Below are 19,477 nucleotides of genomic sequence, written 5' to 3'. Positions count from 1 at the left end.
TTGTCTTTACTTTTATGAGTTTCGTGTTGTTATTTACTTTAGTAAATTCATGTTATACTCAAAGGATTCAAAACTATCAAAACCAGTAATTTGTTGGATTATATTCCTTATATGAATGAAATTCTGGTTTATCTCAAAAAGAAAACGTCAGTTTTCATTTTTCGTTCACCACGATAGGGTATCTTGTAAGTTTTTACGTGCTTCATAAATTTTGTGAACCTTCACGTGCAAGTAAAACAAATGATGTTATTCCTCGTGAATACATGATGTTATTTATAAGGGTTTTTTGAGCTTACCCCCTCGTCACTAATTGGTAATTGAGTTTACCCCCTTTAATGATAGGTAATTGAGTTTACCCCCTTTAATGATAGGTAATTGAGTTTACCCCCTTAGACTTACTATTATTGACAAAAGTACAAAAGTTATATTTGACGTACGTGAAATAATTGTGATTATCAAGAGCAATTGTTCTTCAATATAATTCCCAGTAGAGATTCCACTTTACTTTATTGTTTGATTTGGTCGGGAATATATTAGTAAATATTGATTTAGTTTATATGTTATTTAATTTATGACTTTATTATTACATGTCAAACACGTCCTTAGTAGTTTTGACAAAAATTCTAAATTCAAGGGGACAAACTCAATTACTAATTAATTTTAAAGGGATAAGCTCAAAAAACACTATTTATAAATTTGAGTAAAATGAGGTCTGATATTTCCAACCAAATCTAACCTACTTTTTTTCTTTTATGAGATCAAATCTAACGTACTTGTTTTAAGATTTGGGAGAAGTGGGAAATCTTTAAGACTAGCTTTCTATATGTAAGAAAACTTTTCCCTTCCATGTGAAATTCATTCATGTCTCATTCTAGCCAAGGATACCCCCTAAATACCCCATGTCCTTCCTTTAGGGACAGAGAAGGGGAGTCCATAAATATAAGGTTGCAAATTTGTATTTACATGGGAATTTTTGGAATATGAATGAGTAGATATATAGATGGGGGATGCTGTTGTCTTACTAGTCTTATACTTAGAATAGGACTTGGCCCATCTCCTCATTTACTTTGGATAGTTGGGTTAAAGGGGAATTCAACTACATTATGCAAAAAAACACATTTCCTTTCGAAGGACAATGGGTTGTTGGCCTTCAACTTATCAGTTATGTCCTAATAACAGTATTACTTTTGAAGACTAGTATTCGTGTGTGTGTGTGTGTGTATATATAGGGGTGAGATTGATCTTGTGCGGATTCTGGATTTCTGGTAAGTAGATTTAGGTTTTATTTTCGAAACGGCAAACATGTTATCATCCTAACCAAAGGGAATTATACTCAGGTAGATTTGTATTATAAATTTTTAAAAGGGCATGTGAAAAGGTTAAACCTTTGATTATTAAACTCACTCGAGTATGACCGAGTGTAGGTGAAAGTGATGATCTTCTCGGTTGATAACCGAGAGGGAGATTGAGAGAGTTGCTAGTCTCGGCTATAACCGAGAGAGTGTATGACAACTCTCGGTGAGGCCGAGAGTGATGAAGCTCGGGTATAACCGAGAGAGAGGGAGATGAGTTGAGCTCTCGGTTATAACCGAGGGTTGATGATGACAGTCTCGGTTGAAGCCGAGAGATGAAGATCGGTGAGCTTGTTGTTGTTGTGAGAGAGATAGAGAGATAGGTAAATACCTTGTTTATTAACACTACAACTTGTATATTACATTGTGTATGATCTCCTTATATAGGTTTACATGATGAAGAGTTTTAAGTTATCAAAACTTATCTAAACTAATCCTAAACTAATCTAAACTATAATCCTAATACCTAAGGAATCCTAGTTGTAGTAGGATTCCTATTTGGACCAAGTCCACTCGGTTTGGCCGAGTGGAGTGGACCTTCCAACACTCCCCCTCAAGTTAGAGCGGGAATGGAAGTAACGCCTAACTTGCCAATTATGTTCTTGAACGGTTCTGCCCCAAGTGGCTTTGTGAAGATATCCGCTAACTGATTTTCTGTACTGGTGAAGCGCGTGGCAATGACGTTGTCTTTAATCTTTTCACGAACGATGTGGCAATCTATCTCAATGTGTTTTGTACGTTCGTGGAAGACGGGATTATCAGCAATGTGAAGAGCGGCCCGATTGTCACAGTAAACTGTCATCGGGTCAGAGTGGTCGATTCCAAAATCAAGTAGTAAATACTTGAGCCATTGTAATTCGCATGTGAGGATGGCTAAAGCTCGATATTCTGCTTCTGCCGAAGATTTGGCAACTGTGGGTTGCTTTTTTGATTTCCAGGAGAGAGGGCTGGATCCCAACATTGTGAAGTATCCAGTAGTGGATCTACGGGTGGAAGGACAGCCAGCCCAAGCTGAATCACAGTATCCTGTAATATGGAGAGAGCTGTCTGCGGATAAGAAAACTCCTTTATCAAGAGTACCCTTCAAGTATCGTAGAACGCGGTGAGCTGCGTCTAAGTGTACTTGGCTAGGTGTTTGCATGAATTGACTGAGGTTGTTTACAGCGAAGGTGATGTCTGGCCGTGTAACCGTTAGATAAAGTAATCTTCCTATGAGACGACGGTAAACTGACGGATCTGGTAAAGGTGTACCGTCGGTGGGACTGAGACGGAGTTTTTGTTCCATGGGAAACTCAGAAGGACGTGCAGCGGTGAGTCCAGAATCTTTCAAAATATCAAGAGCATATTTCCTTTGACATAGAAAAATGCCTTGTGATGAGCGAGATACTTCGATACCAAGGAAATACTGTAGACGGCCCAGATCTTTTAGTGAAAAAGCTTTATTTAGGAATATTTTTAACTGGAAAATAGCATGATCATTATTTCCTGTGATAATTATGTCGTCAACATAGACAAGGACATAAATTTGAGTGGAGTGAGATCTAAAGGTGAAAAGAGAATAGTCACTTTTAGACTGAGAAAAGCCACGTTCGATGAGAACGGAGGAAAATTTGAAAAACCATTGCCGGGAGGCTTGTTTGAGACCATAAAGAGATTTATGGAGACGACATACTTTAGACTCCCCCTGAGATGAAAAACCGGGGGGTAATTTCATGTAAACCTCTTCATCGAGGTCGCCTTGAAGAAAGGCGTTATTGACATCCAATTGATGGAGATTCCAACCTTTAATGGCGGCAATTGAAAGAAGGACACGAACGGTTACTAATTTAGCAACTGGAGCAAAAGTGTCATTAATTATAATCCAACCCCTCGATTTGGGTGTAGCCTTCGGCTACTAAGCGGGCTTTATATCGTTCTATAGAACCATCGGATTTGAATTTAATTTTATACACCCATTTACAACCGATGGGCTTTTTACCGGGTGGTAAAACAGTGATTGTCCAGGTTTTATTTTCTTCCAAGGCTGAGATTTCCTTGGCCATCGCCTCTTTCCAATGAGGGGACTTCATTGCTTGAGTGAAAGAGGTTGGTTCGGTAGTTGATAATACCGAAGAGAGAAATTGTTGATGAGAATTTGAAAACGAATTAATGGAAAAGTAGTTTTCAAGAGGATATTTTATAGTGCTTGTATTGGAACACACATAATCATCAAGGTGACTAGGTGGGCGGCGGGACCGGACTGGTCGGCCGGAATCGGCAACGACGGTGTCGGAGCTCTTGTCGTCGGATGAGGGGTTCGGCAATGAGGAGTCATTGCTCGTCGGAGGAGTAGACTGTGCTGGAGGCACACTAGAGACGGGATCCCCATCACGGTCTGCTGAAGGCACTCCTGATGGGGAAGACGGTCCTGTGCGAACAGGGCTTGTAGTCGGGTCATCGGGGGTGTCTGAAGGCACCCCCTGTCCCGAATCCAGACTCGCCGGAACAGCAACAGTAGATTCATCGGTGAAACTGCTGCTGTCCGGCGGTGATATGGATTGAGTTTTATCGGTTGCCGGAAACTCGAATGTGTCGTCGTCGTCGATGGAGATGAAAGGTGTCGGACGCGAGCTAGACGGTTTGTCCGTCGGTTAGGATGACATCGGGAAACGATTTTCAAAAAAGGTCACATCACGAGAAGTATATATACGTCGTGTGGAGATATCATAAATTCGATAACCCTTTTGTCCATTAGGATAACCAAGGAAGATACCGGCGGAGGAACGAGCGTCCATCTTGGTGTTGACCAAAGGGATTCGGGCGTAACAAAGACAACCGAATACACGTAAGTGTGAAAGATTTGGAGGAGAACCCATGAGGACTTCATGAGGTGATTTTCCATCAAGGATAGGTGTAGGTAACTTGTTAATGAGATAGACGGCGGTTAGAACGCACTCTCCCCAAAAGTAAAGCGGGAGATGAGCTTGAAGGCGTAAAGAACGTGCCACTTCAAGAATGTGACGGTGTTTGCGCTCAACAACTCCGTTTTGTTGAGGTGTATAGGTACAACTACGTTGGTGGGAAATTCCTTTTTCAAGAAACCAATGTTGTAAAGAATTATTCATAAATTCGGAACCGTTATCCGAACGAATTGTCTTAATATTGCAATTGAATTGCGTGTTAACGTAATTAGAAAAATTCATAATTAACGTATTTGAGTCCGATTTGGAACTCATGAGAAATATCCAAGTGCAACGTGAAAAGTCGTCAACGAGGGTCAAAAAATAACGACACCCGGAGGTGGAGGGAACCGGAAAAGGACCCCATAAATCCATATGTACTATGTCAAAAATATGTGAAGAAGTAGTAGTACTATTTGGAAAAGGTAAGCGACTTTGTTTGGAAAGAGGACATAATTCGCACGGCACTTTATTCGATAAAAAATTAAAATTCATACATGGAAGTCTAGAATTAAAATATTGAAAACGTGAAAAAGAAGGGTGGCCAAGACGGCAATGCCATAAAACAAAAGACTCATGACTAGAATTATCTCGAACTAGATTTGAAACTGAAAGGATGGGACGCTCCGTGCGAAGGAAATAAAGGTCGTCATGAAGACTACCATGCCCAATCTCCGTCTTCGTTTTTCGGTCCTGGAAAAGACACAAATCACGGTCAAATAGGACGGTACAACGAAGTGATTTAGAAATCTGAGATATAGATATGAGATTAAATTGGAAAGAAGGGATGTGAAGAACATCCTTTAAATAAAATCTATTTGAAAAATAGATGGTACCAATATGATCAACCTTGACTCGGGAATCGTCCGGTAATCGGACGTATAAATCCGGTGGTGCAAGGGAATAAGAAGAGAATCTTGAAAGATTGGAACAAATATGTTTAGCCGCTCCCGAGTCAATAACCCATGGAGGATGAGAAGAAGAAGAGTACTTACCTGTGAGATTGATGAAGGGATCCTTGTTGGTGCCGGTAGAGTTGTCGGTTGGTTGCCTATTTCGGTCCAATAATGCTAAAATACCTTGATATTGCTCATTAGTAAAAGTTGACGCTGCAGGCACCCTCGAATTGTTCATGGCCGAACTGTTGATATGGTTCATGGCCGAACCATTGTTGTCCATAACCGAGGCAGTCACGGCATCTTGTCGTGTTCGGTTTCTTCCACGTTGACCATAGTTGGGTGGATACCCATGTAATTTGTAGCATGAGGAAACATCATGTCCATGAATTTTGCAATTTTCGCAAAAGGGTCGAGGACGTTTAGTACGTTGTTTATCGGAACCGTTGAATCGGTTATGTGAGTAATCGTTGGAACCAACGGCAAGGGCAGCAGTGTTTGAGTCAACATTCATAGGAGTAACGAGATTTTGTTGAACCTCTTCTTGCTTGATAAGTGAATGTATTCGAAGAATTGAAGGGAAGGGTTCAATCAATAAAATTTGACTCCGAATTGATGAGAACCGGTCATTAAGACCTTGAAGAAATTCCATGGCTCTATCTTGGTTGGTTCTTTCAACCAAAGAGCGACCATGTCCACATATACAAGGCTCGGTGATTAGCAAGGAATTGAGTTCATCTTGAAGAGCCTTGAGGTGTGTAAAATACGTAGAAACGTCTAAATTCCCTTGTTTGAGACAAGAAATAGCTCTCTTTAATTGAAAGATTTTAGGAGCATTGGTTTGATGGAATCGATCAAAAAGATTCTTCCATATATCGGATGCCGTCTCATCATATAATATAGAAGATCGAAGAGGTGGATCTACCGAATTAATAAGCCAACTAGAAACGAGATCATTACATCGTCCCCATTGTTCTAATTCATTAGGATCGGTGGGTTTATCGATGCTTCCGTCTACGAAACCTAGTTTGCCTTTTGCTCTTAAAGCTTTTGACATACCTCGAGACCATGATGAGTAATTATCACCCGTAAGAAGCGGTGTAATAAGGATAGTAGTAGGAGAATCCGAATGGTGAACATCAAACGGCCCACTATTGAGATTAGTGTGAAGTTGAGAAGTTTCCGAAGTTTCGGGAGTAGTCATGATTCAAGAGAAAAAAATTTGAAGGCTCTTATACCATGTGAAAAGGTTAAACCTTTGATTATTAAACTCACTCGAGTATGACCGAGTGTAGGTGAAAGTGATGATCTTCTCGGTTGATAACCGAGAGGGAGATTGAGAGAGTTGCTAGTCTCGGCTATAACCGAGAGAGTGTATGACAACTCTCGGTGAGGCCGAGAGTGATGAAGCTCGGGTATAACCGAGAGAGAGGGAGATGAGTTGAGCTCTCGGTTATAACCGAGGGTTGATGATGACAGTCTCGGTTGAAGCCGAGAGATGAAGATCGGTGAGCTTGTTGTTGTTGTGAGAGAGATAGAGAGATAGGTAAATACCTTGTTTATTAACACTACAACTTGTATATTACATTGTGTATGATCTCCTTATATAGGTTTACATGATGAAGAGTTTTAAGTTATCAAAACTTATCTAAACTAATCCTAAACTAATCTAAACTATAATCCTAATACCTAAGGAATCCTAGTTGTAGTAGGATTCCTATTTGGACCAAGTCCACTCGGTTTGGCCGAGTGGAGTGGACCTTCCAACAATATCTTGTGAATTTCTAGTTTATGATTAATTTATTCAATAAAGAAGATGCATGAACGATTTGTTAGAGTTGGGGTTGCTTCATCAATCAGCTAAGTTTTCCGCCCTACATCAATTAATAAGTTGAATACTCATTCATGTTAGAACATGTTCCACAATTAATATAAACATTTTTTTAATTAAACCACAAAGATCCTGGCTGGTCGACCTTACACGAAAATATGTGGCTCATGAACTATGATGTATAATCACATGACCCTTATCCTAAACATAAATTAAGATTTTACTTCCACCCTATGCTAATCCAAACATCAACACAAGTATCTAGTAACTTAATCATCTTAATATATGATCATGAATGGGTTCCAACTTCCATGTGAGCTAAACCTATAGTAGCTAGGTAATGAAAGTAGCCCATGCCAATAATCCCATTACTTCTTTAGTATATTCATTGCATTTGTGAAGGGAGAAGAGAAGGAATAATCCAGAGTGTCTTAATTGATGAGGTGGTAGAGAGGGAGAGAGAGAGAGGCTCTAGGAGTAGTAGAGGACCCTAAAGGTGGGTGTTGGAAATCCATGTGAGTGCATGTGTATTAAGATGGATAACATGCCCTAGAACTTAAGACTTGGGTCCCATAATTTGATGTCCCAAATATATTCTAGGAAATTAATTAAGGACCTTAATATTTTTGTTAGCATTTATCTTCATCTATTTACATGTGTGGCTTAATCTTAGCCACTTTTATATTATTTCATATCCTCCAACAATTTATGGACAACAAAACATTTTTGAGAAGATATAAAAGCACTCTTTAACTAAATCTTTTCGTGCAAATTTGATCTAGTTTTTTAGCTAACATAGAGAGATAATTGAGTTTTTCTTTTTGAGTTATCTTGATACTAATGGGAGCAAATTCTCTAAAAGATCTTCTTTCCCTTAATTCAAAGAGTAATATGGTCTTCGAAAATAAGGTTAAGAACAAATCATCATCAAGTGGTTCTCTGTGGAGTAAAGTGTTGATATCTCATGAACCCATGAGAAGGATAAGATCAAGGAAAGGAAAGGATCTCATGAGCAAGATTAATGGAAGTCAACATGGGTTCAATAATACTACTACTACTATAAGGCCTATTACAAGGATATTGATGAAGAGGAGGAGGTCCATTCTAGGAGGTTATAGAGGACCCATGAATAATGGAATTATGAAGAAGGTTAAAACTCTAAAGAAGATTGTGCCTAATGGAGACTTCGTGGGCCTTGATGGGCTTTTTAGAGAGACAGCCGATTATATCGTGTCATTAGAAACGCAAGTGAAGATTATGCAGATTATGGTTAACGCCTTGTACGATTCCGCTATAACTATGAACTATAATTAAATTCTTTTAATATTAAGATTGACTTCATTCTTTATATTCTTCGTTAAGTTTCATATTTTGTGTAACTTGGTTTGATTAGTCACTCATAAAAGTACTGTAATCTTTTGGGTTTTAGAGTTTCATTTTAAACCTAACCCATATTTGTAAACATATTTAATGATGCTATAAGCATTGTCTTATGTTTTTTTGTTCTGCATATTGACTACAACAACCATTAGAAAGATATTGATACATTAATATGATGTGATAAGCACGACATGAAACGCCGAATTTAAACTTTGCAGAAGTGATTGCCCTAAAGCCCAAAGAAACTTCAATTCCATGGGATCGGCACTCAAGTCTTTTTTGCACTTCCATGGGATCGAATTTGGGACCCATATGCACTACAAAGTGGACTACAAGGGTGTCTAATGTTAGCGAGACATGCAATTAACTTTCAAGCATTTAATGGGTCAATTCTAGTTGATGGGCCTTATTTGGGCCTAACTGCCTCCACAAAAGATCCAGTGCAAATGGGCCCTTTCTTCAAGACAGTATTAACAACCCTGAAACCTCACTCAAGTAATTGGCACCATCGTCAGCCAAATCGATCAGCCAACAACCTCACTTTCTCTCTCTAAACCCTTTCTCTCTGTGTCTCTCTTGGACTAACCCATTCTAGTAGAGACTAAAATGGCTACATCTTCTTCATCATCTGCGGTTTCGGAACGGAGGGGTATTCCAGGAGCTTCGTTTGTATCAGATGTTCAAACCTATCTAACACAAACAGGACTCGATGTCAACTCCTCCCTAGCTTTTCTTCAAGAAAGGTTGGTATTTGATCTCCTTTACTCCGATTCGATCAATGGGTATTCATTATTTTTATAGATTAAATTTGCGCTTTCTGTGTTTAGGGAGTTTTTGGTGAATATTAATTACTTTCAGTGAACTGGGTAATCTAAAGTATTGATCTTTTTTTATACTAATCTAGCATTGAGATCCATTAGTTCCTGGTTGAATCTAGTTTTCCATACGAGGGGTGGTGTCATTCTTTCATTTTCCCTTTTGAATTTGTGTGGAAATTAGGGTTCTAGTCGACAATGTGTGTATCTATCAATTAAAGGTGACTGTTTTAGGATAAAACTTATATTCAAGATGCTAATGATGAAAGCACTCGTGGGAAACAAAGAGATAAATGAACTATTTGAGGGAGTGATGAGTAGCTTAAATGGAGGATTATAGCAAGTTATTGTGATGCTTTGGCATGTAATTACCAATAGTCGCAAACTAAGAGAAGCTTGTTACAGTTCGTTGGTGGTTTTCGAAGAAATAAATGATGAAACTTGAAACTAGACGGATCTTATAACACATATGTTACGACAACAACATGTAGCTTTATGAAGAGTCTAGAGGTGATATAGGATAAAATTTGATCGAACAGAATATAGTTTGGTAAAAAGTTCTATAATATATTCTTAGCATCTCAAAGTCAAGGATATGATATCGCATACTTCTTTTTACATCTTTTAAACAATTTCATCAGAACAACACTTACATGAAGCAAAATTAATCTATTTCCATCCTACAAGAAATAATATTTTAGGTCCTTACTTTTCAAGGATTTAAAATACGTTTTTACGCCTCAAGGCAGTTTGCTCCCACAAGGTGAAGCGGTGCCTCGAGGCGCACGTCGATCCGTATAATACGGAAACAAGTTGGTAAAGAAAATGACATCAATTATGTAAAAACATAACATTACATGTTTGTACTTTACTAGCACAATATAAAGTCTTAAATGTTGCCAAACAACTAAAAAATAATAGTGAATAGCAAAACAAAAAAAATCTAAAGAGTTATTCTTCTTAATATTAATGCAATGCATTAATAAATTCCTAAAGGAGATCATCACCCAAGGATGTGGTCATCATCTACGTCATCACTACTTCCATCGGCGTATGCTTACACAGAAGATGCTTACGTTTTTTTTGGTTCAAAAGATATACGCCTCGAGACGCCTCGGCTCGAGGTGCGCCTCGAGGTGTACGCCTCAACCGTTTCTTAAACATTAATACTTTTCAACTGTTTGTAATTGATGTATTACATTGACATTTGCAGGCTTCAACAATACAAGATGGTTGAGATGAAACTTCTTGCTCAGCAACGGGATCTTCAGGTGCTTTCTCTTTTTAGAGTTTCCAAATGCAAGAACTTGCTAGATTTATTATCTCAATCCTACTACACTTTTATAGCCATGGGTTTAAATATGTGATGTTTATTTGGTCTATTACGCTTGAACAAACCCGAGCCATTACCACTAGACTCAAAATATCAATTATAAGTTGAAACACTTGTAGAGCTCAAAATCCCTCGAGGTCTTTGTCAATCGTCTCAACTCAAACAGGTCCTGCCTAAATTTTTCCAAGGGTCCAAAAAAAAATTTCTTTTAGAATTTGAATGAATATATATTAAAAGGGGAAAACTGTACAAAGAAGAAAAAAGAAAAACTTAAAGGTATAGGGGCTTGTTACAACATCCAAGCATCCCAATTTACTACCATGTCCAGAAAAGATGCATCCTTAAATTCTTTTATGGTTCTGGACCAAGCAAAAATTGTCACCTTGACACCAAACCATATTATGTTTATATATGTAAAAACCGAATATCAATGTTTCGGTAACCCCTCTCTATAGGTTAATATATAAGAGGAAAAGAGAGCTAGTATCAACAACTAAACAAGAGAAGATGATTCAATTAGAAACCTTCACCTCCTTCACATTGGCCCCATTTTTAAGTAATTATATTTTGATGCTTCTAGTACCATCTAGAAGCTTGTCTCTCTTTGTACTGATGATAATTCTACCTGTTTCTTGTGAAAAACAGGCGAAAATTCCGGACATTGAGAAGTGTTTGGACATAGTAGGCACGCTGCAAGCTAAGAAGGGTACTGGTGAGGTTCGTTGTTTATATTACTTTGCATGTTTGGATACTGCTTTGATGATTTCTTTTCTTGATAAGATGCTTACTTACTACTTAGGAGAAACGTACATGAGTGGTTATACTATATACATTAGGACTAGGTCAGGTGATTCACTTGCTGCACATCTGAATTTACAGCATGTAAATTCTGATATTACGTATTTGGATTTTGTTGTATTCTTTTCTTTCTTTTACTAGTAATTAGCATCATAGGTGAAACCTTATCCCGCAAAAACTTAGCAACCGACACAGATGGACCAAGGTTACGACCTATATCCCCAAAGTACGTATACCTTATCCCGAGTTTCTGAGTCACGAGTCAGCCGGGTCAGACCAAAACTCGGCCGAGTCACCCGGGAAAACCCTAGATTTGGGAACTCGGACGAGCTCAGCTAGATTACCCCCGAGCCCGAGCCGAGTCTCGAGTCACTCGGCCGAGTTTAACTGCATAGACATGAACAAAGGCTACACCACATCATTGTTAAGAAAAATGACATAATCTTCTTAATTGCTAACCCCATATTTCTGAAAATAGATGCATCTGGAGACATAGTTTGTGTGTAAGTGATCAAACCCTTCTTGCAGAGTTTAATCTTCTATTACCTTATTTTTTCATTCTGGTTGATTTGGTCCTGTCATGAATTATGAAAGTGTTCAATGAGCATTATCACATTTGCAAAGAGATCTGGAGTTTTAGGTTTTGATACTTGGGAAGTGTAAAAAGAAGACGAAACAAAAGAAAGAAAAAACATGGTTTGCCAGGAAACCTATGTAAATCATGTGGATTGCCAGGAAAACTTTGGAACCCAATCACGTTTTTTGTTCATTATTTTCAAACTACCACTCTGCAAGCAGCTCAAAAGTCCTATAGAACTAACGTTTTGCTGCTACGAATATGAACTACATGATAAGAAATATAAAAAGTTCACATATATGAGCTAAATTGTGTCAGGTCTCGTAAGTGTAGTTTCTGAATGTACAAGCTAACTTTCTATGCCCAACTACCAACGTCAGACATTCAAGACGCTCCTTTCTTTTTCTTGTTTTCCCACTTATAGCACTGAAACTTTTTTGGTTTTTACATGAACAGTAAGATATGGTATGTATAGTAGATATTAGATGATATTTTGGTTCATCATTACACATATTTCCTTTTTATGAATTGTTCAAAGTTCATTAATGAAGTTGGGGACCAAATTGGCGAAACAGTAATAAAGGCATCATTGTGTATAATTCTGAGGAAATAATATTCTGTTTGATCACTAATATCAGTACTTTAGATGGTAAATCAAGACAAAAACGTACAACTACAATTCTTTTTCATCCTCATAAGCTGGTTGTTTGACTTTTCCAACTTTTATATAGAGAATCACATCACATGCTGGTGGAGCTGTGATTCTGAGCTATCCCCAAAAAGTCATATATTTCAGTATGTTTGATTCTGTGGACCACACCAGGCATATATTATAAAAGAAAAAGGCGTATATTCATATTCCCTCAGTTTGGATTAGATCAATTTTAGCTCTGTAAGGCATGATCACGGGACCCATTTCCTTTTACGGCACGACGAGAGTAGATAGAGACTTATTGGTCATGAAGCTGAAAGCTCGAGCTGACCCAATATGGTTCAGCTGTGATTGATTTTGGTCAATGGTCTGACGACCTTTTCTATTGGTTCTATCTTTTTTGTTTTAGGAGCTGATAGCTGATTTTGAAGTTTCGGAAGGCATATATTCAAGGGCACGAATTGATGATTCAGACTCCGTATGTCTATGGTTGGGAGCAAACGTGATGCTGGAGTATACATGTGACGAGGTCCATCTTTCGAAACTTTTTTGTTCGGTACTGCAAAACTTAAACAAACACATTCGTTAATATTAAGAGAAGGTGATAATTGGTTTTTGCAGGCAAGTGCTCTTCTGCAGAAGAATCTTGAGAATGCTAAAGCAAGCTTAGAAGTCCTGATTGCCGATCTTCAATTCCTAAGAGATCAAACAACTATAACCCAAGTATGTTGAATTTTAAAACCCCACGTCCTTCTTTTGCTTCACTTGTTCGTCTAATTTACACTAAGTTTGCTAATGAAATGCTGCTCATTCAGGTAACTATTGCCCGGGTGTACAATTGGGACGTTCATCAACGCCGAACCAAGCAAGCTACTACCTCCGCCGTGAAAGACTCATGAAAACCTAATATCCTTTGCCGGGCTTCTTATGATATGTTATGGGTAGAGGATTAAGATGTACAATGATCTTATTTTTCTTCCTTAGTTCGTCTACAAGGGGTGATAATGGAGTAGAGTTTGATTCAGTATCAGTTTTGAGATCCCAAAAAAGATGCTAGAAAAGTAAAACTAAACTTGTCTGTATTCGTATATCATATGATGGATGGTCTTTGTGTAAGTCGTACGAGTTAATGTGGTTGAGTTTCTTGTGGAGGACGCGGATTACAATTTTGATTGTTTTGTTAACTTTATGGCCTAATCTATTTGTGTGATCTTTCAATTTAGAAGATTCTAACTATAAAATGTTTTGAGTTATTGTAGGAAGGAAGAAGGGGCTGCTAATATCCTTAGAATAGTCTATTAGACTTGAAAATTTGCAACAATCAATACAAATGGGATTGCTTTTAGATTGTGATGTCCTACTTAATAATTAAATCTTAATAATATGTATACTTAATCACCACCACAACATCCCTGTGTTTATAAAAGAAGGAAAATAATATCTCATTCATTCGGAGTCGGATTTAAGTTATTCTTGACTTTAAATCTCCCACTGGATCAAAAGGAAATAAGATGGGCCCACGGGCCTCGATAATCCAACCAGTTGGCACATCTTGGAAAGTGAATGGGGTTATGGGGCTATCTATGTTCAAGTTGACCTTTGTTGTGTGGACTTGTGGGGTTGTTGTTGGGCAAGGGGCGAATCTTAACAACCCAAAAACAAGGGTCAGTCCTTTGACTTTTATACGGTCAAACAACTGACACTGTAACCGGACGATGACCGGCAGTCAAAAGATGGTGGGTTTGGCCCTCTATAAATTAAACAGTCTTCCTTTTGGTTTCTAATGCAAGTTGTTGTCTGAAACTTAAAGTTGAAGCAACTTTCTATATTAATACAATTATTATTATTAATTAATAAAAACCACTCACTTTTACGAATAAAAACTATAGAAGTAGAAGAAGAAGAAGAAGCACTGTATCAACAACCCCACCACCTCCTCCTACAAAATCATAATAAAAAAGATCTTCAGAGCGTCATTTACAAGCAACCTCGTCCCCCTATACCATATAACTGTGTCAATTTTACGCGCATTTACCAGAGCTGTATTTCATATTGGACACCATATCCCGTATATGTACGGTTTAACCCAATTGTTTGTCCGACCACCATTCACATTGTTCTCTCTCTTGTTGTGATAAAGGATTGGCCGGTCTGTCAATTGGACGTAAGAATGCCTTTCTGAATGGTGATTTAACAGAAGAGGTATTCATGAAACAACCACGAGATTTCATCATCCTGGTTATCCAACTCATGTGTACAAGCTTCACAAAGCAATTTATGGTCTGAAACAAACCCTAAGGACATTGCATCACATCTTCACGAATACAATTAGGGTTTAAACAATCAATTTTTGTCCCTTCAATGTATTGTCGACGATGATTAAGTTAGTTTAGAGGGTCCCTCTTAAAACCTCCGTCCATTACAACTTGTAGTATGTAAAGACCCGGTCATAGTATCAAAGGAGAAGGGGGTCGTGTTTAATAGATGGTCATTACTTTTTCCACCCAGTTATATTAAAACACTTCATCAAAAAAAAAAAAGTTATATTAAAACAATAATGTGTATCAACTTTTCCAAACCAAACACCATTGATCAACCACGTTGAGCACGAAAATTGTTTATTTAATTTTGTGTCTAGCAGTCTACTTTGAGAGCTTAATAGTTACAAAAAGGATCACTTGATAAAAGTCAAGTACTTTTGGGGTTTTTTTATTGAACAAAAAAGAAAGGGTGCTTAATATATATATATATATATACTTCTTTATTCAATATATCAAAACCCTAAAAAGTACATAGGGCATTGTGGGTGTAATTCATTTGATTCAAAAAACCAAGAATCAAAAGATCAATATGGTTAAGTTTGTGGTCATTTAAATCCAAATAAATTGACAATGACTAAAAAAGACCTAGACATTGTGTTGTTGGTTATTGGGTTACCCTTCTCATTTGTTGTACTATTGTTACATATATTTGGTGGAGGTGAAAATTCATCATTAATTGATTTGTGTAAATATACGTTAGTTCAGAATGACCTCTAAGATAGTTTTAATGTCCTTTCTACTTTATGAGTGCCTTTGAGACAACTTCAAGATAATCATTGTTAGAATATCTAAGAATCAAGACATCTGTCAAGATCAACAGTCTTTCATTGCTTTTTCGATGGATGTAAGTCGAGGTCTACGAGATCAGGGATCTTTAACTACGTGCGTATGCATTATTTCAATTTACATATTTCGATTGTCACACGATCGTGAAGTTTTCTATGGTATCATCAGCAGCTTCATCCGGTTTTGCTTCTGCTTCTATCGTCATTCTCAACCATAATTATTTAACATTTTAGTAAAGAAACTTATATTCTTAAGGGAAAATGACGAGTGTACTGAATATCTTGACTTAATTTGTGTCTTAATGATGACTCTTTGTTGAGTGTGATAGTTCCACATTGTCACTCACGAGAGTGTCTGGAACGTGAGAGTATAGGTGTATGCTCAAATTAAAGTACCGAGAGTTCCTCGGTAGGCTCGTTGAGCTTTCGTCGAGTACAATACTCCGTACCTGCAGTCTTAACGGGTAAAAATAAGATAATACCGACAACAACTAAAGCTTAAGACTTGACAAAATTGAATCATTTGTTTGTAGTCGAAAATTAAAATGTAGAATATTTTTTCAACCAGATGGAGTGATTAACTTTTAATCAATTTATATTTGTTTGCAGGACTCATTTTTAATGGATCGAATTGAGGCGAAATAGGTGAACGTTAGACAGAAGCTCTTTCACACACACTTGAAGGACCGGTTGCCAGTGAAAGAAAGACTTTGTCGGGACAATTAAACATGTTCTTGTGCATTTTAATGCATCTTTCCCCTACTTATGGTTGACCGCCCATTACCCGTCAAAAATCCTCCTCCACCATCAAAATAACACATACTCCACTAGTAAACCCTAGCTAGCTATCTGGCTACTTTTATTTATACACTTATGTCACACTACAATATTAAGTATTAAAAGTAGAGTATATATTACTGGTAATAGTTAGTCTTCTTATAGTAGCCCATTTACTCACTACTACTAGTCTTTGGTTCTTTTTTTTTTCATTCATATATATATATATCCAAATTGTCTAGCTAGCTAGAGCTACAAATACTAAATGGGTAGCTAATTAACTTTGATTCATACATATATATAGATAGATGGGTGATAGGAACAAGAAGCAAGCACCACCACCACCACCACCAATGGATATGGAGATGGAGAATTTGGTGATGGAATCAACATCATCATCTTTATTCCAACAAGTGGCAGATCATCAATTTGATTACCCACTATCACCAAGAGGAGTAGGCATATTCGACGACAACAACAATAATAATAATAATAATATAGATGATGATGATCATAAAAAGCTGGGAGGACTACAAATTTCTAGTGTTTCTGATGATGATTTACTTGGTTTCTTCCAACCTGATGAAGATCAAGATCATCATTTTGCTGATTCATTCTTATTCGATTTCCAACCACCACCACCATCTAATTATTCAATTACAGATCAGGACAAGTATTCTTCTCATGATCAGCTTGTAGTAGTGTTGAACTCCCCCTCGACACCTAATAATTCCTCATCATCCATCTCTTCCCACTCTACCGAAACAAATAACTCATCTACTCTTGTTGTTGTTGTTGTTGATCAACAATCAAATAACCTACTAGTACCCCTACCAACACCAACACCAACACCACCAGATAAGCAGCAGCAGCAGCAGCAGGGAGGACTAGAAGAAGATGACCTAGTCGTAGCAGATAACTCTAACAAAGAGTAAGTCGATCCGGCCGGCCTCTCTCTCTATATATATATATAGCTCCTTAGTTTATGGTTTTGTCTTGTTGATTTTTATTCATTATTACTTTGATCATTTTATAAATTAGGTGAAAGAAAGAAACCCTAGCTAGATATGCCCCCTCGCCACTTTTTTACATGACTAAAAAAGATTACTCCACTTGTGAGTGATCACCAAATATGTATGGGTTTTTAATTTGTGGTGGTATTAATTACTCATAATTATTTGTGATGTGATAATTAGATTGGTGGTGGTGGCGGTGAAACCCAAGAAGAAGAAAAGGCAACAAAGTAGTATTAGTAGAGAAGAGAGATTTGCTTTCATGACAAAGAGTCAAGTTGATAATCTTGAAGATGGCTACAGATGGAGGAAGTACGGTCAAAAAGCTGTCAAAAACAGCCCTTTCCCGAGGTACCCCACCACTCACCCATGCATATCAATATCATACTACTCTTTCTCTAACAACAACAACTCCTCCTAGCCCTAGCTAGATCATCATCTTTTCTTGTGATTTCAAATTTTGGGTATTCTCTTAATTATATATGTTAATTTCATTATTTTGGCTAGCTCTCTAATTATAATTTATGATCATCTTAATTTCATTATTTTTAGGAGTTACTATCGTTGCACTAGTTCTAATTGTGGAGTGAAGAAGAGAGTTGAAAGATGTTGTAATGATTCAGCTTTCGTCGTCACCACATATGAAGGTCAACATATTCACCCAAGTCCTACTATTATTATGCCAAGGGGATCAGCCGCAGGTACTAGTAGTAGTCGTAGTTCCACTGGTACCGGTGGACTACTAGTACAAGATTCAACAAGCACCTTCCCAAGGGGGGTTTCATCGGCTGCTTTCGGCCCCACTATGGCCATGCACATTACACAAACCCACCGTTTCCAACAACAACAACCATTAGTACCATGGATGAGTAGCAATTTCCAAAACTTACCACCACCACCACATTTGAGTTTTAGTACTAGTACTACTAGTAGTACTAGTACTTCACAACCATCTCCTAGTCGGCATTTTGTTCAAGTAGACATGACTAAACGTTTTTGCACTGCTTCTTCGCCATCTTATTCTAATTCGTTGATTAGAGATCATGGTCTTCTTCAAGACATTGTTCCTTCAGATATGATTAGATCAAAAGAAAACTAGCTAGAACATATATATATATATATATATAATTATATGAGCTCTAGCTAGCTAGCTAGTTTGTTCTTACTGCTTATTATACATATATCATGAAGATCATTAGTATATACATCTGATGAGAAGAAGGATTAAATGATGATGAAAGAAAGAAATACACTTGATCAACTCAAACCCTTAAAACAGTAAGTACTAGCTAGCTAGCTAGTTTCTCTGATTGGGTATGTTCTTTTGTATTATCTTATTATGTTGATGATGAGATACTACTATATATACACTCAAACTTATTGGATCAATATTAATTAGCTATCTAGGGTTCCTTTTTTTTTTCTTCTTGTTCTTAATTGTTTCCCTAGCTACAATATTTGTCTCATATCTTTGTTATTTTGCTTCAAGGAATCTGCATCAAATTCATTGTGGATAGTGTTGATAGCTAGGGTTTCCTCATCAAGAAAAATAGGGTTGAAACTACTTCTTACTTTTTCAGCTTTTTACATGTGAGAATCAACCCTCATTAGTTATTTATAGGGAATACTAGACATTTAGAATAATATTGGGAACTTGATTTTGTTCCTTCTTCGAGGAAGTTGTCATAAAAACTATAACATGGGATGATTTTTTTGGGGAATCGTTTTGGGAACTAAATGAGATCGTATTCTAAAATATTATGTGTATAGATAGGTACTAGTTATAAAACACCACCCAACATTGTTAGTTTGTTACTTTCAAACATAATTGGTTGCTTCTTAACTAATTATATATAGAATGAAGTTAATGGCTTTGTTAATTTCCCAACTTAATTGGTTGCTTCTTAACTAATTATATATAGAATGATTTTTTATTCATATAATGGTAGCTAGCTAGGGAGATATAGGAGGAACTTGCCTGTGGATATCTTGCTCGTTAGAGGAATGG

General features: G+C 37.3%; 3 protein-coding genes across 3 annotated transcripts; 2 read left to right on the top strand and 1 right to left on the bottom strand.

Annotated features, from left to right (window-relative positions):
* Positions 1-4,740: 4,740 nt before the first annotated feature.
* LOC147554840 (uncharacterized) lies at positions 4,741-6,758 on the bottom strand. The gene is made up of 2 exons (XM_086659853.1): positions 5,287-6,758; positions 4,741-4,984 (listed from the first exon to the last, which is right to left on the bottom strand). The coding sequence occupies exons 1-2, from the start codon at positions 6,389-6,391 to the stop codon at positions 4,950-4,952; spliced, it is 1,140 nt and encodes a 379-aa protein (XP_086515979.1). The 5' UTR covers positions 6,392-6,758; the 3' UTR covers positions 4,741-4,949.
* Positions 6,759-7,331: 573 nt separating this feature from the next.
* PFD3 (prefoldin 3) lies at positions 7,332-13,795 on the top strand. Its single transcript, XM_086663302.1, has 6 exons — positions 7,332-9,141; positions 10,427-10,484; positions 11,192-11,263; positions 12,983-13,102; positions 13,195-13,296; positions 13,389-13,795. Exons 1-6 carry the CDS (start codon positions 9,005-9,007, stop codon positions 13,470-13,472), a joined length of 573 nt encoding a protein of 190 aa, XP_086519428.1. The 5' UTR covers positions 7,332-9,004; the 3' UTR covers positions 13,473-13,795.
* A 2,909-nt stretch (positions 13,796-16,704) lies between these two features.
* On the top strand, positions 16,705-18,886 carry LOC147554838 (uncharacterized). Its single transcript, XM_086663113.1, has 3 exons — positions 16,705-17,387; positions 17,653-17,820; positions 18,022-18,886. The coding sequence occupies exons 1-3, from the start codon at positions 16,765-16,767 to the stop codon at positions 18,566-18,568; spliced, it is 1,338 nt and encodes a 445-aa protein (XP_086519239.1). The 5' UTR covers positions 16,705-16,764; the 3' UTR covers positions 18,569-18,886.
* Positions 18,887-19,477: the final 591 nt, after the last annotated feature.

The sequence above is a fragment of the Eschscholzia californica genome, unplaced genomic scaffold, assembly GCF_041429995.1.
Source record: "Eschscholzia californica isolate CP2 unplaced genomic scaffold, dmEscCali1.0.p SCAF_2, whole genome shotgun sequence".
Lineage (NCBI taxonomy): Eukaryota > Viridiplantae > Streptophyta > Magnoliopsida > Ranunculales > Papaveraceae > Eschscholzia > Eschscholzia californica.
This window is presented reverse-complemented; position numbering and strand designations above follow the sequence as displayed.